Consider the following 20,384-nt stretch of genomic DNA (forward strand, 5'->3'; position numbering starts at 1 on the left):
GCCTGCAATGCTTTTCTTTATTTTAGGATTTAACAAGCTTTGCCGAAGAACCCCTAAAATGTTATGATAAGTGATCCAAAAGAATTCGAAGATGTGATGAATTAAGGAGAGAATACTAGAAAAATAAAAAAAAAAATGTGTTTATAAAAAAAAATTTGAAAATAATAAATCGCTTTTAAATGTAGATATAAGCCCAACACCACCCCATAAAGCTGAGTAAGAAGAATTTCCCCGGGTATATTAATGTAGAAAATTTCTTACGATTCTTTACTTATCACTTTTATCTCGTACACACAATGAAGTCTTAAAGGGGATGTTAAGGAACAGTTACATGTTGTGTATAACACGTTCTCTCTCTTATTGAGATAGAACAAGAATAAGTTTAAAGGGGAACGTCGTATAAGTAAAATATATAGAATATTATATATTATTTTCTACAACTAATGAGAACGCGTTTTTTGACGGAGTTATTTCAGCAACTTTATGATGTTGTCCTCAAAGGAGAGCGCAATTGCTTTTTGGGTGCACATTGCTCGTAACATCATTATCACAGGAGAATTGTGCCTTTTACGAAGAATGAAAAAAGAATGAATGGCAATTAAAACAAGTAGAAAAATTAAATTCGGTCGTGACCGATTCTTTTATACCCATCACCGTGATGCCAAGAAGGACTAAGAAAACAAATAAAAAATTAAATTTTCATGCTCTAAAATATAAATTTATATGATGTATGTGTGTGTTGTACTTTATGAGTAAAAAACAAAACAAATGAAAAGCAAAGGTGTTCACAGTTTTAGTTGCATAGGCGCGTGACCGTTGTCCTTTGGATAGTTTGGGTCATTTTTAAATTTTTTTGCAAATTTGTAGGTGACATCTTCATTTTAGCGAACAGAAGAATATTTACCAAAGACACTACCAAGTTTGGCAGACAGACATGCTTAGGTGCATTCCGAATATGAAACTGCCCCACACTTACATACTTTATGGGGTTTATGAAGCTTGCTTCTGCGTGTTTTAAAGGTATTTTAAAAAAGGATTAGTTATTAGGATATCAAAACTTTGGGAAAGTATGGTGAATTTTTCCCATTTTTGCACAAACACTACTCCATCGCTCAGAGAATACACGTTCACTTTTTTGTATCTTTATCTGCTGTATTTGGCGAGTTCTGCGTCGAATTTTTTCTTCATTTTGAAAAGCATTGGTGTGCTAGGTTTACGTTGTGTTGAGGGCATATCTTTCGACAGATTTGGTCCATTTTCAATACCAACCTGCGTGCAAGAACTTTCAATGTTTTTGTCCCAAATTTCATGTCGATAGTTTCACGTGAGAATATTTACCGTACACATTACACAGACGGACAGGCGATTACGCTTAAATTGATTTAACATTTCACGCTGATCACGAATGTATAGACTTTGCGGCATTGCTGAAGCTTCCTTCCGTTTGTTGCAAACATTTTGACAAAATGAATATGTCTCGTACTATTCGTTGAAAGAAACCTTACGAACACCGGTAAAATCAAATTTCGTATGCTTTAGCAGAAGCATGTTTGAAATAAATGAATGACATTAATTTACTAAAAGCTATGTTTTCTATTGATCCACCATCATAGTGGGCTCTGCATACGGAAGTGGAAATAGTAGTATAGCATATGACTGTAATATAATATACATACATGTTGCATATGGCAGCACTAATGATGCGGAAATATGCCGTCATATGTAACCCATTGAAATACATTTTCATTTTAAGCTTCAGAGGCGCTTATCACACAATCAAAACAGCTTCGATGTTTTCCTTTATGTGTTACTAGTGATAACTGACGTCAACACTATTGCATGATTAATAGTTCAGTTCGAATCGGAAACGACGAGTCGACGAAATAAAATGTTTCTATTACGATACGATACCCGGCTTCTCTCAGTTATTTAAATAATCATGTGATTGAAACAGTATATGAATTCTGCGCATAAACAAAGCTGACCGACCGAGTTGTTATAACACCACCCAAACTACAAAAGCAGTCGTTAAGTTGAACTCGGCCATTTAGTACATGCAGCTTAAGACTTTCATGGATATCGTTAAAGAATTTTGATAAAAAGTTTTTAATTGAAAACTTCAAAAATTTTTTTTTGTAAAGCAATTTGTGCGTGTGGGCGGCGACATTTTATGTTAAATCAACGGAAAATTAGGTGAAAATTTTATATGAAAACAAGTCTTACTTCATATAAATAAAGAACAATAAAGAATACTTGAAGGGAATTAAAGGAATTCTGTGGTGATTTTTTTTTTGAATTTTAGTAAAGTTAACCACACAACGAGTGATAATTATTGATTTTTTCATAAGATTTTCTTCCTTTTTTCTAAAAATTTGCTTTCAACGGAAAGTTGGGCAAGTAAATATGAAAAATATTTGAATAAATAAATAAATAAATAAATAATAAATAAGCGAATTAAAAAAAGTAATAGTAATAATATAAGAGATAAAAAAAATTCAAATCATTTCAACTAATATCGAAATAAACTAAAAATTTCGAAGAAAAAAAAATCCAATATTATTAAGTATTAAAAAAATATATATATATAAACAAACAATTAAATACGTAAACACAATGATAAAATTAGTTAATTAATAATTGTAATATTTTTGATTTATTTTTACTAGACTTTGACTAAAATGTGCGCATGTGCTAAAAATCGTTGTAGTTTCGCTTTCGTATAAAAAACATTTACAAAAAATTCATTTAAAAAATCAATGAACATATCTCTGTTGGATTTTCACTTGTTCAAGGATAAAAGTGCTATAAAATGTGGTTAAAGTAATAAAAATATTTGCATACATATGCATATACTTGAAACAGATAAAGCAAATAATGATATAGTGTTATGAAAGTATTCACCGACCAATGTATACTCTACACATTGTCGATATCTGCGGATATAAAAGAATAACAAGTAGCGATATAATAATTATAGATCACTAAAATGTAAACCATAAGAACAGATAACGGATAAACGAATAAAAATGGAGGATAATTAGCAGCAAGTAGTCCGCAACTAGGAAGTGGTAGCAAGCATTAAGCAATGGCGATTAGAAGCTAGTAACATCCAGCAAGTAACTTTTTTTTTTTTAATTTGGACTAATCGCTCATAGTATGTCCCCTGCTCGTATAATACAGCGTCGGTCGGCAAGATGTGCGAAAAGAGAAAGAGGCAGTGAAACGGCCGCAGCCTCGTGGGTGTGTGTGTAATTGTTAGCAGATATAAGATAGTAGTAGCTAAAGAATGGTAGTAACTAGCAGATGCTAGCAGCTGTCGAGTGGCAGCAGCTAACAAAGGGTAGCATCTAGCAAACCAAACGGTAGCAGCTGGCAATAGTTGGCAGCTAACAAATGGTAACAGTTATTAAGTCGCAGCAGTTTGCAAGCGGTAACGACCAGCGATAACAATTAAGTAAGCCATGGCAGGGTGGTAGCTAGCAAAAGCTGACACCTATCAAGTGATAACAGCCAGAAAGAGAGAGAACTAACCCGGCAGTAAGTGGTAGCAAGTAGAAGTTAGCAAATGGTAATAGTGCTAGATTGCGGGAATTGAAAATTAAGGAATATTACTTACCAGCGGCACTGTGACTTGACGCTGCTGTCAGGCGTGTTTAGGTATAGAAAATTTTTGAAGTTACGTGGTATCTATTGTCGCACGCAACCAAATTCGCAGAACGATCTACCCGGATTTTAATGAGTGCTACAAATTTTACTGAACGCATTCTGATATGACAAAGGTATCAAGTAAATGCCGACCTATACGCTTCGATTTGTCTATATCTCTTTGTTTCGTGATACTTCTTTCTGATGATCACCATGTTACACGTATAGGAGACATCCTCTGAGTGATTGATCATATTAAAAAAAAAAAGGAAAGTTTGGGGAAAGGCCTTCCAAGCGATTTCGTGGTGTCTATGGGGGGAGAAAAATGTTCAAGGACACAGTAATGTGGCTGAATGTAGAGCTGTTCCAGAGCAGCCGTGGACCTATAGATTACGAAAATCATCTTAATTAGTCCACGGTCGTAAAAAAAAAGAAATGTTTAATGTGTCGAGCGTGAATGTTTCCAAAAAGAATACAAATTCCTCACTAAAATAGTGGCTTTATTAGACTTAACCGACTCCTTGTGAGGCAAAGAAATAAGAAATTCTTTAAAGGATCAATCAGTATGAAATTCGATGTCTATCTAAATAAGTTCCTTCTTCTTTACGTTCGTCCGTCATGGACGCGACTTATCAGTCGCCAAAATTGAAATGAAAAATTGAGACTTGTATGTAGATTCCATAACAATGAGCGGAGATAAGGATTAGTAAATGTGTTTGCAAAAACTCAAAACCTACGATAGAAAACTTATGATAACCTAAAATTTTTTTGAAAATATTTATCGTATCGCTCCGCAAGTTCATATCTATAAGAGTGTTTAAGAACTTATTAGGTTTCATGTGTTCTTTGGAAGTTATACGACGTAATTAAATGTGCTGTAAGGCAAATACAATCTCTATAACTGTTATGTAAGATATTCCGCCAAGGTGTCGGGCATGTTAACGATTCTTCTTAAGATGAATACAAGGTTCACAGTTGTTTTCTTGGATTTATATCAATTTGTGAATATAAATGAGTCATTTCTGCGCATACATTCGTATGTACATTGTATAGTCCCGCATATATAAATCGGATATCAAAAGATAATATAAATGCAAGCAGTGTGCGCTTACCCTGGTATTTATTAGCTTTGAATAAAGACCTGAACATGCTTACATCCTTTGAATGACACTGACGTAATCAACGCACGTATAAAACAATTAAAATATAAAATTTTGTTTTTTTTTTTTTTTTTGTATTTCCTCTAAACATTTAGAGAAATAACATTTAAGTTTCACTACTTGTGTAATCGGTTACTCACACGACGGTCCTTTGAATTATGTCTGAGATGTTTTATATGCTACGACGTCATCATCCTTATGAAATACGACGTCGTATTCTTACCGCAAACGGTTATGGAGAGGGTGTGTATTATATACGTGCTTGCGTGCCCTAATATAAATAAATATAATTGTAATCGGCTGCGTGGCTAAGCGAACGTTCACTACTAACACAGACATATAATATGCATAACAACTATATAAATTAACATTTATATTGAATACATACAAGACGAACGTTTGCGTTGAGAAACATGAAAAAGTAAAGTAAAATATTGTAAACTTTTGTTAATTACAAAAGTGATATAGATATAGTTAATTAATTCATTTATCTAATTAATTAGTTAAAAATTCGTCTATAAAGAAGGTTTCATTGCGAACAAAAAACAAGTGAGAAAATTTCATTCGGTCGAGACCGAATCCTTCATACCCATCACCGTTAACCTGAAAAGACAAAAAAAAGAGGAAGAACTGAATTTTTATGCTCTATAACATGGAATGAACGATGTCGATTTTTCTTATTGTCAAAATAAAAGTTTTTGTCGCACAGAGGCGTGGGCATTATAGGCGTGTCCTTTAAAAAGTTTAGGTCACTTTCAAGTTCGTTTGCAAATTTGTAGGCGATATCTTAATTTTTGCGAACGCGAGACTGTTTACCGCAGATACTACACAGTTAAGCAGACAGATGGACAGACGAAAAGACATACATTCTTAGATGCATTCTAAATTTAAAATTGGCCAAGAGTTTATATGCTTTAAGGGGTTTTTGCAGCCTCTTTCTGCGAGTTATAATGTTGTTGAAAAAATAATTTAGTCTTGAAACACCATAATATTGGTTAGATGTGATCAACTTTTTTTCATTTTTGTACAGCATCGACCATAGAATATGCGTTCAAATTTTTGTACATTTATCTGCTATAGTTTCTGAGTAATGAACAAAAAATCTCAGTCTACGTGGTGCTGTGGGCGTTTCCTTCCACTGATTTGGCTCATTTTCAACCCCAACCTTGGTGCAGGAACTTTCAATATTTTTGGTAAATTTTAAATCGCTACTTTCACGTAAGAACGCCTACACATAGACGTTACAGAGACGAACAGGCGGACATGCTTGAATCAATTTAGAATTTAATGCTGACCAAGAATATATATACTTTGTGGCGTCTTCGAAGTTTCTTTCTCGACGTTACAAAAGATTTGACAAAATGAATATACGCTTCGCACAAAAAATCCAAAATATAAATTATTATTCCGGACAAAGGAAATTCTTTCCACTTTATATTACTAGCGGTTTATACGAATTAACAAAGCACCCAGAAGTTGGGGTAAGAATCGTCTTCCAAATCTATCTAAGCTTGTCCGTTCATCTGCCGTGTCTAACCAGCTACTGTTTGTCCATCTATATTTGTGTTGAACTTCCAAAGGTACAATTTTTGAGATATTTTGATGAACTTTCGTATGTTTCAGCCCAAGGACGAATGCTGTTGGAAATGTCTCCGATCGGACCATTCTTTCACGCAAAGACGCAACTGTACCAAATTTCATCGAAATATCTCAAAATTTGCGATCACTGGCTTGAACACAACTTTACATGGACAGACATGACAGGCTTAGTTCAATTCAGATTATGATTCCGAATCGATCGGTATAATAAAAGGTCGATCAATCTTAAGCCTTTCTGCGTGTTACATACGATCGCACTAACTTAATATATCCTGTGCCACAAGCTGTATAGGGTATTACAGAAGTTGTGGCGATCATTTTTTGTTATCCAGAAAATTTAAGCGGTATAGGAGTTCCCGATATTCATCAATATAACAACATTTTAAGCTCTGAAGATTCTATCTAAGCTTGTCTGCCCATTTGTTTGCATTCAACTTCCAGGTTGCAATTTTTGGGATATTTTGATGAACTTTGGCGCACAGACATGTTTTGACGCAAAGAAAGTTATTGAAAGTGGTTCGCATCGGACCATTTTTTTCCACAGCAAACCTTACTTTGAAAAGCAGTTATATGCACAACTTTATTAAGCAAAGTGGTGTAACGTCTGTAATGGTGGCCCGTGTTCCACCGTAGTGTTTTTACCTGTTTATCAAAAAACTCTTTAGTATCCGTTGAAAATGATTTCTAAAAGCAAGTCTTGACGATTATCTTTTGCTGTTTAATCGTAGAGTTTAAGCGTTATGCGAGTTCCCGATATTCCCGTAACAGCTGGATACGCTGCACAATCACACAATACAACAACATTTGGTACACATTATCAAGGCGACAACAAAACAGGCACAAATAAAAGCTTTTTATCGGTACTTGGCGGCGAACAAATCAAATACGAGAACCTACCGAAGGAAGGGAATCAATATCAAGATCGTCAAGCATTGGGGCGAAGGTACAGCTCTTCGGCAGATGAGTTTGTGCAAAAAGCTTTAAATTCTTCGCCCTCTGAATATACACCACATAGATTCAATTATAATCTAACAACGCCCCATTATTGCTGCGGAGCACTACCACCTGAAGCCGAGAAGGAGCAATTTGATGACTTCTCCAATAACGACGCTCAAAATAGTACAGGCAACACTTATAAGAGTTTTAAGGAAATTTTTTCTACGAATAAGACTTTCTTTGAAGATTGCGTAAGAGATTTTGAAAATATTAATGTAAGCTCTCTTGTTACTTGTTGCTATTGTCGAAAGTAGCGCTTTATTAATTATCGGAATTTTGTAGATTTTAAGACAACAATCTGCAGAGAATGTAAACGATACAGATTGGGATCCGATAGAGTTCATTAATTTACATGAAACGGACCCGAACGATCAGAAATGCGATCTATATGGCGATCAACAATCCTCAACTTTAAATATTCACCAGCAGTACGTTATGAATAGTGACCGAAACGAAACGGAACAGGTACAAAATTCATTTCACACAACTGAACGATCGGAAAAAACAATTTCAGGAAGCGCGAGAGTTTATGAACAAGACTTAGATGATAATGAATACGATGATCAATCTATGATTGATTTAGCCAGCGAAACCAAATCTTTCTACGATAGCGATGAAAGAGGTAAGTATGGATGTTTTAAACGCTACAAATGTCCATCGCAACAAATAGTTTTCTTTGTTGTCTTTAAAGATGATGACTTCTTAACGTCAGCATCATCTTCGAGCGGATCTTTGCAAACCCCCAAACGATCATATTTTCCCAGAGGCATAATAAATCCCAACTATCCAGGTTTTCAACACTTGGCCCATACGCTCTCCGAGCATTTTGTAAATAGTTCGCCTTCCGATTCCTACGACAGTGATATGTCCGAATATGAAATGGAATTAAGCGCCGACAGTTTTGATAGTCTTGTCGAGGAGAGGTCACAAAAACATTTGAACCTCTACAATAATAATACACCGCAATCGATCATGAGTCCCTTCAGCGAAGAGGATACACGATTAGAGTTTGTTCGTGGAAAAGAGCAAAACGAAGAGAAAACCGAAAATGAAAGTTATTATCAACTTTGTACTTCCGATGTGCGTCATCGAGGACTTTCTCTGGATGAAGCTAATAAAAATTCAAATCAAAATCTTAGGCGTGGAGTCGATGTTAAAGAATTGCAAGAAAATTTAGAAAATGCTTTAACTTTATTGGATTCATCAACTTATGGTCAAACCTCCAATAAAATACCCGATATATCTATTACACCGGATATCTTAATTAAGAATGCTCATCTCACTCATATCGAATTTGAATTGAAACAGGAAAATCGACCAGATTTACTACGAGGCGTTAGTCCGCAACCTCATCGTAAAGTTCTGACAGAAAACTCAAAGAAACCGGAAGAAACTAAAACGAATCCCGTAAAAACTGAAACATTTGCTTTTAATGGCGGTTATAATACACGAAATCAAGAGATCCGTGATGAGATTTCGTTGGGCTTAACGCCGGTAGACATTATTGGTGACTTTGGTCAGGAGGTCGAACGAGAATTCGGACTCTTAGTTAGTGGTTACAGGCGTCTAGTGGATGCAAAAATTTCTAACAAAACACCCACAATTATATGCGCGGAAGAAAAGGTATATTTTTGAATTTGTTTATGGTAAAAACATTTACTTTCATTTTCATTTGACTTTTCATTAGGTATCAGATGCTACTTTATCTGTTGCTAAAGATCAAATCGATTCAAGTAAATATTTAGAGGCCTTTAATAAGCGAAAAGAAGACCACAAATTTCATATCTCGAATGATCTACCTGACGATAACGCTGTAGATATGCCTGAACGTATATACTCTACCGAATCATTTCAAGAGCAAATAAAAGTCATGCAGACAAGCGCTGTGACCGAGAAACAAGAAAAACCTAGATACCAGAAGTCCTCCTACGATGAACGTCAATTGCCTCCTGTGGCCATTGAATATAAACGATGTCAGCAAAGCGTACGCTTTAGTAAGAAAGCACAAAGCAATGAGAAACCTGCAAAGTCTGGAACCATAAAAGCGACCCGAAATCATTACACAAAACCGAGTATCGCGAGTCGCTTGTTGCATCCAAAACGAGGCAATAAAAACGATAAGAACGATAATACCACCAATCGTAAACGAGAGGACACCGAATTTCATCAATATCAACAATTGATCAGCGATAAAGAGCAGATATTAAGCAATAGCAAATATGCAAAATTATCATCTTGGGCTCAGTACCTGAAGAATTCAGTTAAGGATCATAATTCTCGAGGCAATAGCGCAGATTTGTTATCTCCCAGTGCTTTGGGTAAGTTGTAAAGACGCTTTATTCTCGAATGCGAATGCACAGCATAAGGTAGGCAGGATATAGCGACGGCCTAGCAAAGACTGCAAGAAGTAGAACGATATTGCTAATCCGACAGTCGATTAAATTATATAAACATTTATAGGGGACCACGTAGAGTGAGATTTACGCTACAATCGCTAGCAATAGATCAAGTGCTATAAGTTTTACGTTAACATACCAGCACTTAGCCCACTAGACCATTTAGCAGCCTACATCTAAATTACCGTTCTTCATAAGCGACAGTATTAATAGGGTTCAGGTAGCGGGAAACATGTAAATTACAATCCTCCTTAAGTAAAAGTTAATAGTAAGTCAAGGGATATGTGCCGTGATTGCATTAATAGGAATCCGCATGGTAGAAAATATATAAATCCCTGATCTGCATAACTTGCAATCTCACTCGTCGATCTAGTGACAAATACCGCAATGACACAAATAATGATAACGTGGAAGGGGAGACATGTACATTATAGTTTTCCTTATCTAAACTGCTATCACGACAGTTGATCATGAGACATTTGCATCAAATTAAGTGCGAAAACATACAAATGGAGTAGTGTTTCTTCTTCTTGTTTGATTTTTTAGACCTGTTTGATGCTTATAAGATTGGTACAGAAATTGATACGGAAACTTTGCAGAAACATTTAAAAATGGCTAAGGAAATTGAAAAAAAGGTAAGCAAAAGATTTTGTAAAGAAAAATAAAATAAAATTATTGTTATCTTCAGGGATTAATAGCTCAGTTTATATTAAGAGCGTTTAAATAACAAAATCGAAAGCATTTCCAGATAATCGAACTTTCTTTTCCAATAGTGGGAAGTAGGGGGAATTTTTATAAAAGTTTGCGCGCAATGCGTAGAATTTCTACTTAGCGAGGAGTCATATATACGGCTTACATTTGCCGTAAGATAAATACCATTACAGTCGATAAAATAACAGTAGCCCAATAAAGTCTACATATAGTACGAAAATTTAAGGTTTCTCTTGTTAAAAATTGCATTTAAATTAAATTAAATAACAATTTAAGAATTTGATTGACTTACGATGAAATTATAAACAAAAAATTCACTTAAATACCAAAAAATTACCAAAAAAATCAAATCAAATCAAACGAATGAACATACGGTTTACTTTACAATTAGTTTAATACATTATTTGTGAATAAAATTGGAAAAGTAATATTTTGTTGGACCACGATTCAGTTTTGTTCCATTCCCCAAGTACAGCTTGCTTAAGGTCAAATTATTAACATTAAAATTTATATATCGCTTAGCACTTTAACAATGTTGACCTTTAAGTCAAACAGTTTAATTTCTTCTTTTTTTTTTCCTTAATATAATTCACTCAGGGGATGTGAGCTGTTCGCAGAGCAAAGATTTCAACATAAAATTTCCTGCAAATATTTAAATTGAACGCTTAAAAAGTTCCCTATGCAAAAGGTCCTTATCGCTGAAACATTTAGTATGAAGATAGAGCATAATTTTCTGACGCGTGGCTTTGCATAGAAAGCAACGGAAAGGACAGATAGAATTTTCCGAAATTTTTTAAAGAATATTTCGCGTTTATTATTCAATTCCCTTACGATTGACTATACGTACGTTATTTACATTGATGATTAATATTAAGGGATTTTACAAAAGGTTCAGAGTTCTAAATGAGAACAAACACTGATTTTATTTGATTAAGTTTGTTCGGAAGTACGGCTTCAGATAGATTCAACTTTGATTGAGGGAATGAATTTAAATAGATTTAAGATGCGCATACATTCGCCTCGGGAAGAATTCTATTCAAAATGATTTAGATTAAGGCTTTCTTACATAGGTTACATAAAAAGTGTAATTCGTTAAATAATATGAAAAGTTTGAAGGAGTTGAACTATTTTAAAGGAAGTCTTTCCATAACGACAAAGTCTAGTTTTTTAACATTTTCTTCTTCTATGAGTTAGCAAATCAAGAATGGATCGCTCGCTGGGTTGTGTAAAAAACTACACTTCACATTTCTGTCATTTCTGTCTTCAGTCTTCATTTAATGCCATGCAATATGTAGTATTTTACGGTAGAAATTACTGCAAGGATACTTGACATATAAAGCCTGGGCCATATTGATTGACATTTTGACCTTCCCCTCATACAAAGGCTCCAGCGAAGATTGAGTTTTTACTTTTTTATGACAAAACGAGTGATGTAAAGTTTGACAATTGACTTTGTTTCTAATAAGAAAAGTGGAGGAGAAGAGAAAATCTTAATTCTTTATCTGATTCTCCGATTTCTACTCTGCACTAGCGATAATAGTTCTTCTATAATATAAATAATTTTTAAAAGTGAATTAAAGGGATTTGATGATCAAATTAATTTATTCCTAAATATTAATGCGAAACGTATGTATTACGCTACTGCTATAAAAATTGTTTATATGTAGAGTCAGCTAACATGTACAGGTGGCAGATATTAATGTAGAGAGGCGTACTTTCATTAAAAGCTTGCTTTTATAGATTAGATGGAAATTTATTATTATTAACCATAATCATGACAAGCTTCGACTTCTGTTCCGTCCACTGAAGTAAGCCAAGCAAATCGGAGATCGCACAATTCATAACGACTGGTGCTCGTAAAGCTCTTTTCTTTTCAAGCCCATGATCTTCAGAGGTTTTCTACAGCAATATTTCCGTCAGTACTCATTTTAAGTTCGTACCAGAAACTTCAAATCAAACTCTATCGCTGTAGATCTGAATGTGTGTGTGTTTGTGTTTGTGTGTTTGTGTGTTTGTGTTTTTTTTCTCGCACAGCTTATGGATGGACATTTACTTTACGTTTTGGTTGACTCACTATTCGAGTCTCTTTACTACACCTGCAAAACAGTTATTGTTTATAAACACATGTTTATACGAAAGTTTATTATGATTCTAGAAAAATACTATTAAAAATTATATATATAAAATAAAGACGTTATTAACTGTAATCTTTTTTAAAGTAAAACGAGAGCAAAAGAACAAAAAGCGATTAATTAACGTTCCTAAGAAATCGAAACGTGTAAACGAAAACTGAGATTAAAGATTTTTGATTATGACGGAAAACGAATCTCTATTGAAACAATTATCAAAACGTCGTCACTATAAGAAAGATTCACGTTTTGTCTTCGATTTGTATACGTTGTGCTATGACGAGCATGAAAGTGTCGATACTGTTGAATTGTTTACTTCAATTGTGAGCGATGCGTCTGGTAATCGGGCAAAACAGGTACGCACGCGATTGTTTATATATGTACCTATCCGTATAGTATACAAATGCATAAAAACATATCTATCATATTTCTTTTGAGTTGGAAAAGCAAGAGCGAGAAGGTTTGTCTAAACGAACCGAAGCGCATAAAGCGTTTATATTTAGATGTTTACAAATGTTCACTAATGAATACAAAAGGAATTTACTTGTCATTGCATTACGCGAACACGGATAATGTAGCAGAAATATATTTTCTATAATCGCTAGTATTACGAAGCCAATATTGATGATCAAGTTTCAAACTTAAGAATTGGAAATCGATGTTTCAATCAATGAATTTTAAACCGATTCTTTCATCAATCGCCTGAATACCTTGCATTCTTTGTTGATAATCAAAAGCCAAACTTGATAATAGGTATGATCTGCCAGCAATGGGTAGGAAGCTACTACTTACAAGCCACGGTATATACTAACTTCAAACTCAATGCAAAGATTAGAAGATATTAGATTAGAAGATATTATACCGAAAGCTTTTATTTCATTAACACTTGTCAAATTTCTGCTAAACATTGATCTGATCAGCCTCCAAATATTACTTAAACAATGGAAAAATAATAACCTACAATCCATAAACCATTTCAATCCATAGATTAATTCAAAAATCATTATTATTATTATTAACATTTTTGAAGACCAAAAATCGAGATCGGCCGCAAAACCTTTCCTTAATAAGCCAAACGTAGTAATTTATACCTCATAGCAGATATCGAACTGAAAAGATCTCGCAGATCTCGCTATCTACACACAGAGTTATAGTTGTCCTCGAGCGCCCCCTTCCCTTATTTTCCCAATCCGAGCCATTTTCAATACCTCGAAACACGTAACGTTGTAACCAGACAGTACAATCGCAACCAATGACTAAGATATTCAGATCTGGTCAAAATTAATGTGTTCAAGGGACGGCTATAGTTCTTCTCAGTAAGAAGCATGTATTTCCTCTGTCTATCGGTAAACTATTTAAGTTCATAGCGTCACCATCTATATAATCATCTATTGTTTGCTACAATCAATTAAAGTCCATTTCGTTACCGATATGTTTGCCGTCCCTGTTTTGCATTACTTTAAGGGTAATACGTACCAATAAATGTAAAAAAATAACATCTGCTTAAAGTGCATTACAATACATAAGAAACAATATGTAGGTGTAAGCGGATGTCAGCATCAATGTGAGTTCAAGAGGGTTGGTTTTCATAGATTCTTTAACTGAAATGCACATACGACTGGTTTAATGTACATGAACGGGTAATAAAATAATTTTTCAGGAGGGGGAGAATATTCTTCTAATTAAAATTAACTATTTCGTTACATATAAACTTATATTGGAAGCGAAAGAACTCCTATTATTTAGAATTTAGATTTCAAGAAACCGGAACCACAAATACTTTTCCAAGGGGCAAATATTAACACGCGTTCGAAAGCAGGATTTTTTATCGTGCAAGGAGAGGAAAGTGAAGGAAGCTGATAAATGATTCTAATATCTCTTTGGTTTCAGTGCTGCAGAAGCATTATCACAAATCAATCGACCCAAGTTTCTCAAGACGCAAGTATCGGAAGAGAATTTCTTGAACACAACTCTTTTTTTGAAGACTTTTTCGCTCAATGCAGGGATAGTATGTCCGTAACCATATATATCTCAGAAGTGGGAGGGTGGAGGCCGTAGTAAACTAGCGATCTCAGTATCTTTTTTACGATCTTGCGCGAGAGATAGTGAAGTCTAGCTGGTCCGGCGAATGCAACAACAACTTGAAGCGCAGCAATATGCTGGAACCAAAAGCATAAGACAGGCGTCAAGACACCTGTACTCATTCTAAAACTTCAAAAGTAATGTAGCCTCTTAAAGGCTACAGATTCTCTCAATCGCTGGGTCAAGCATCGCAATTATTAGAATGGAATTAAGAATGCACATAGTAAAGAGTAGTTCACATAAAGTTCGTAAAGCCATTTATTTCTTTATTAGGGCGCTCGCGTATAGAAACCTCTAACCTCTAGATCGAGTAAAAATATATAGTTTTTTCTAGATTTGATGTGTTTTGAATATTAAACATTTTAAACCAAACATGACTAATTTAATATATTTATATTTTTAGGAAAACAATAGTAAATAAATAATTTTAACTGATAGTAATTACTGAACCCCGAGTGATTATATATAACTAACAATTGATGTATGTATAGGCTATTAGTGTTCAAATACCGGCGTTCGCTTTAATATTCAATATTACATTTTAAGTACAATCAGTGCGATTCTTTAAGATGTACTCTCCCACCCCTCTCCTCCCTGAAATCGAACAGGTACTTACGCTTATGTTAAATTTCAGTACATTACATTGTATGTAATATGTAAGACTATTAAGAATTTTGTAAATTATTGGGAGGATCTTTGTACACTTATACTTATACACATGTCCATAAGCAAATGTGTTTGCATCATGAAACACTATCTCGTGCATACGTATATTTTGTAACGACAATTATGAGTTTAATCAGTAGCACAGCGTTAATGGTCGTTAGAACGTGTCTTTATTGCATCAGTTAGTTTTCAATTCAGTTTTTAAACTCATTTAAGTGTTTTTGTTATTCGTTTCTTTTGTCCATCAAAATGTTGGAAAAACTATTCTTTAACATCAAAAGGAGATTGACCAGCGATATTAATAAGTATAAAAGTTGCGAACAAAATGATAATGATCTTATCGACGGAATGTTTCCGCGAGTATTACGTTGCCGGAGCAAATGTATTAACATTGAGTTGACTTTATTTGCGGACAATGCCACTTGCATTAATCCTGAACATCTATTAACTGTTGTAGATAGATTTATTCAAGCAACCAACCTCTATGTCGAAGGTTCCAAACTTGGCAATGTAAGATAACAACTATAATTAAAGCATGTAAGATTTCTAACATCACGAATGTTTGGCATTTTTATCGTGAGACGGAAGCTCGAGGACTTATTCAACGATCCAAGTTGAATTTTGAAAAAACTTTTGTTTTGATTTGCTAGTGAGAACACAATTTCATAACCCATTCGCGTGGTGAAGGGCGAAGACAAGAAATGGCCGAGATATTAGTGCGACTAATAGATATTACTTTCCGTTGTTACATGTTACTCCTATAAAAGAAATTATTCCGTTTATACATATTGCAGTGGAGTCTTTTGATATCTCTGTTGGTGTCCGTTCATATAATTGCATACTAAAATAGTCGAAATAGTCCAAGAATTTTAACATGCATAGATTCATTCACTTCAGTTTACTCTCATTGATCAATAAAATCCAAATTTTCAATTATTTTGGAAAATTTGGTACATATTGGCTAAAGACAAACCCTATAGAAAACAAATAAAAACCTTACACCACTACACCTCTCATACAACAGTTAACATAACCGCTCATAATCCTCTCATGTTACCATGTAAATGCTCACCTTTTAAAGAAGCACCCGTACTCGACATACCGCACAACGTGAACCGACTTGGCTGAAACTTGATAAAGCTAATGGGCTCATCAAGAAGAAGAAGGTTACCATAAAACGGCTTATTTCTATAAAAGACCTTATATCGAAAGTGGACCCAGAAATAGATCTACGTAGTCCAAACGCATCACAGCAAATTTATACGTGAAATCACTATTTTAAAGAGCCATTTCCATTACCTTAGGCTTAGTTTTCGTAGGGAAAGTTAGGTGCGGGAGCTTTCTAAAAATTGGCCCATCAGATCCATATATTTCATATTAATTTCCTGTCAACATACTACAATCCAGAAAATTGCAACTTGTATATATCACAAGTGGTGTAGGGTGAGTGTATTTTTTTGTAAGTTAACAACCACTGAGAGGATATCCGCTATTCGTGTAGCGCGATGATGGTGTACTGAACAGCTCCGTCTTTTTTAAAACTTTTTGTGAAATACTTTTGGGCTTAATTAATGGATTATGGTCCAAATACTAATAGCAGTCGTAGGGGCATTGAAAGCTCGGCCTTGCACGATCAATTTGTATCATTTAGTCTACGATTAACATATTTTTCGGAAAATTTCAATTTGAACTTCGAAGTATTCTAAGTTCATCTCTACATAAGTAATTAGTTCTTAAGCGTTTAGACTAATTATTAAATAACTGATTTTAAAATTTTTGCCTTCAATTTCAATTAAATCTGGAATTCCATTAACTTGTAACTAAGTCGGCAACTAATTTAATTTTAATAAACTCCCCTTCTCGATTTACAGAGACGCAATGATCGTGAGGAAATACGTCGACGCTTGGCTATGGGTACTGACGGCACATGCCAGGAATTACCGGCAATGAGATCAATAAGTTGGAGACCAAACTCGCAATCGCAATTACAAAATGGTAAGAACTAATTGCATAGAAGCCATTCATATATGAAGAATGAGGAAATTGCATAAAGAATGTTTTACTTTTTAAAGACTTTACACGTGTTACTGAAATTGCCTCCGATACGGAAACGAATAGTTCCGATTCGGAGACGTGCCCGAAACTTTCAAAGACAAAAGTTCCCAATAATAGTAGTGCGACTTTTAGTGCGGCAACTGTTGCTGATAAATCTTTGCATCCCTATCATGGCCGGCCGCTTACGGTCAGCTGTTCAAACAGTAATAACACAAATAATAATAATAATAATAATAATAATAACAACAACAACAACAACACTTTAAATAATCAAACGCAAAACACAGATATATCATTTGAACCGTATAGTAAGGAAGATATGGAATGTGATTTTTTTACCAAACAAGCGAAACTACAAATTGAGGCACGAATGGCTTTAGCTCAAGCAAAAGAAATGGCTCACATGCAAATGGAGGTAAATAAATGACATATAAAACGATTCAAAAATTGATCGATATATATATATTTGATTTAATTATTTTAGATTGATCGGCAAAATCAACGAGTATCACCTATAACCGAAATAGTACGTAACTCCCTGCAAAAGATAGGCATACGCATGAGTAATGATAAGCGACGTGTCTCGCGGCAAATGTTAACCGAATTAAATATTGCACAACTACAAATACTTGTTAACAATTTACATACACATATTGAGGAACTGAACGAAACTCTTGTCAACTACTTGATGGAACGTGACGATTTTCACGTCAACCAAGATTCTATGCTGGTTGATATTGAAGAATTGACGCGTTACATGTAAGTGAGATTTCAAACACGTTCTTATCAATGGCATCTTTCAATTTTAGTTTTTATTTTTAGCGGAGCAAAAGAACATATCGCCCAGCAAGAACGGATATCAATAACAAGCAAATGTTCAAAGTAGACAGTAAACAATACATACGCGTAATTTATTTATATTTTATACACATAACATATAATGTGGTCACACCTATTAACACATACATATATATATATATATATATATATATATATATACACATACGTGTATTATAACTGATAATAATATTAATATTAATAATAATAACAATAATAACAATAATAATAATTATAATAATAACACATATTAACGATACATATATTAAATAATTAAATTCAATTTCATTAGAGTGTGTTCTATGACAACAACAACAACAAATTAATATGATTAACGCATCTCTTTCTCTTTCACTCTTAAAATCAAATAAAATTTTGAATTATGTTAACGTTCAATGACATTTGCATTATTTCTACCATGGAACTTAACCTGCTCGAATTGGGGTCGAATTGAATGCCATCATCGGTGAAATTTTCTAAAATGTATAACAATTAAGGAGAAGGTTTTCGTATCGTAGCAGAATTGAAATACATATATGTTTGATTTTTTGACAAAAAAAAGGCAGATATAAGCATTAGTTATATAATCGTAATGGTCCATGCGATTTGGGACCATTTTCCTTGCTCATATTGGAATGTAGGTGCCATAGTAGAGCTATGCCGTGTACTTTGCGGAAAATGTAATAGACAAACTGACTTTCATCTGCATCTGTATCTAACACATTTACAGTTTTTTTTATTCATCCATGACTTTTTGTCCCTTTATTTATAATATTCTGATTTCATTCCTTTTCGCTTGTGCTTAAAAAGACGTGAGAAGATACTTTTATATCCACAACCGAAAGTTGAGGGAATATTCACTTTGTCAAAACAACTGTAATAGTCTTGAAAAGCGCTTGATACATCTCCTAAAGTATATATATATATATATTCTTGAGCAATATGAAATCGTGAATCCATTTTAAGCGTTTCCTACCCCCTTCCCTACAATGTCTATTGCCCGCAAAAATGAGGATATAAGCTTCAAATTTGGCAAAATATCGAAAGGTTAATGATTAAATTATGTCAGATCGGTCAAGGGATGAGCTTGCAGTACAATATAAACCAAAAACGGCAAACAAAGTGTGCGAAGTGAAAGGCGAAAAAGAGAACTTGATAAACATAAATGTTTAATTAACGGAGCAATTTTTAAAAAATATTACGCGCTTGCAAAAATTTTGATCACTTTTTCACTTGAAGAAGGTATTTATTGTGGAAAATTGCTACAATATATATTAACCAAAATGGCTTCCATCATTTTCTATAACATTTGGCAATACGTTTGGCAACATGGCGATATTCTGTCAAAAGAACTTATATTGATTTGGCACCGATCCACCCATCGACCCATTTTCGCACTTCTTCAACTTTAAGGGCCCACGTGCCAGCCAAGCCACGCTGCACAGATCTGAACATATGGTAATCAGTGGTAATCGGTCATATCTCCGCTGGAAGTGTCAGAGCTTTCTATTCGAGCTGCAACAGTGCATCTTGGGCAACTCTGCACCAAGTGGTCAAAAAATTGCATTTTCAGTCAATTCGGGACGCGACATTTAAATGAATCCAAAATCGATAATTGGGATATGATAGAGCAGCATCACCATAAGCCTCTGAACGTGTTTAATGGGCCTAGGAAGTAGATTTCTTCAAACAAACAACAAAACTAATGAATTTGAAACAAGAAGAATTTTGATCGCTCCATGAGTAGAATCGGTGTACGCTGAATAAATCAATTACATTAAATGGAAAATTGTTATCTTATGTCAAAAGTCAAAAAACTATCCAATTTATCCATTATGTACACCGATATATCCCATTTCTTTCTGATCATAATTTTTGCAAACACCATTTAAAGTTTTATTTAATAAAATTTACCTACATAGCGTATAGGATTTGATATCTATACAAATCCATCATTTTCTATACATTATTATAACACAGTTCATTTTAGGAATGCAACTTAAAAACAAAGAGAGATTCAATGAGATTTTAAGCAATTAATTTGAAGCTATTTATTGTTTATTCATATTGACTTTTATTCGCTGGCCCTAATGAAGAAAGTAAAATCT

General features: G+C 34.1%; 1 protein-coding gene across 2 annotated transcripts; it reads left to right on the top strand.

Annotated features, from left to right (window-relative positions):
- Positions 1-2,029: 2,029 nt before the first annotated feature.
- On the top strand, positions 2,030-18,421 carry LOC119633695 (schwannomin-interacting protein 1 homolog). Of its 2 annotated transcripts, XM_038027378.1 has the most exons (11): positions 2,030-2,193; positions 7,133-7,615; positions 7,683-8,022; positions 8,092-9,023; positions 9,088-9,718; positions 10,343-10,431; positions 17,256-17,379; positions 17,457-17,642; positions 17,727-17,854; positions 17,924-18,198; positions 18,262-18,421. In XM_038027378.1, the coding sequence occupies exons 2-11, from the start codon at positions 7,145-7,147 to the stop codon at positions 18,323-18,325; spliced, it is 3,240 nt and encodes a 1,079-aa protein (XP_037883306.1). In that variant the 5' UTR covers positions 2,030-2,193; positions 7,133-7,144; the 3' UTR covers positions 18,326-18,421. The 2 variants fall into 2 exon arrangements, with proteins under 2 accessions (XP_037883306.1, XP_037883305.1); XM_038027377.1 differs by having other exon boundaries at positions 17,457-17,854.
- The last annotated feature ends 1,963 nt before the right edge of the window (positions 18,422-20,384 follow it).

The sequence above is a fragment of the Glossina fuscipes genome, unplaced genomic scaffold, assembly GCF_014805625.2.
Source record: "Glossina fuscipes isolate IAEA_lab_2018 unplaced genomic scaffold, Yale_Gfus_2 2, whole genome shotgun sequence".
Taxonomy (NCBI): Eukaryota; Metazoa; Arthropoda; class Insecta; order Diptera; family Glossinidae; genus Glossina; species Glossina fuscipes.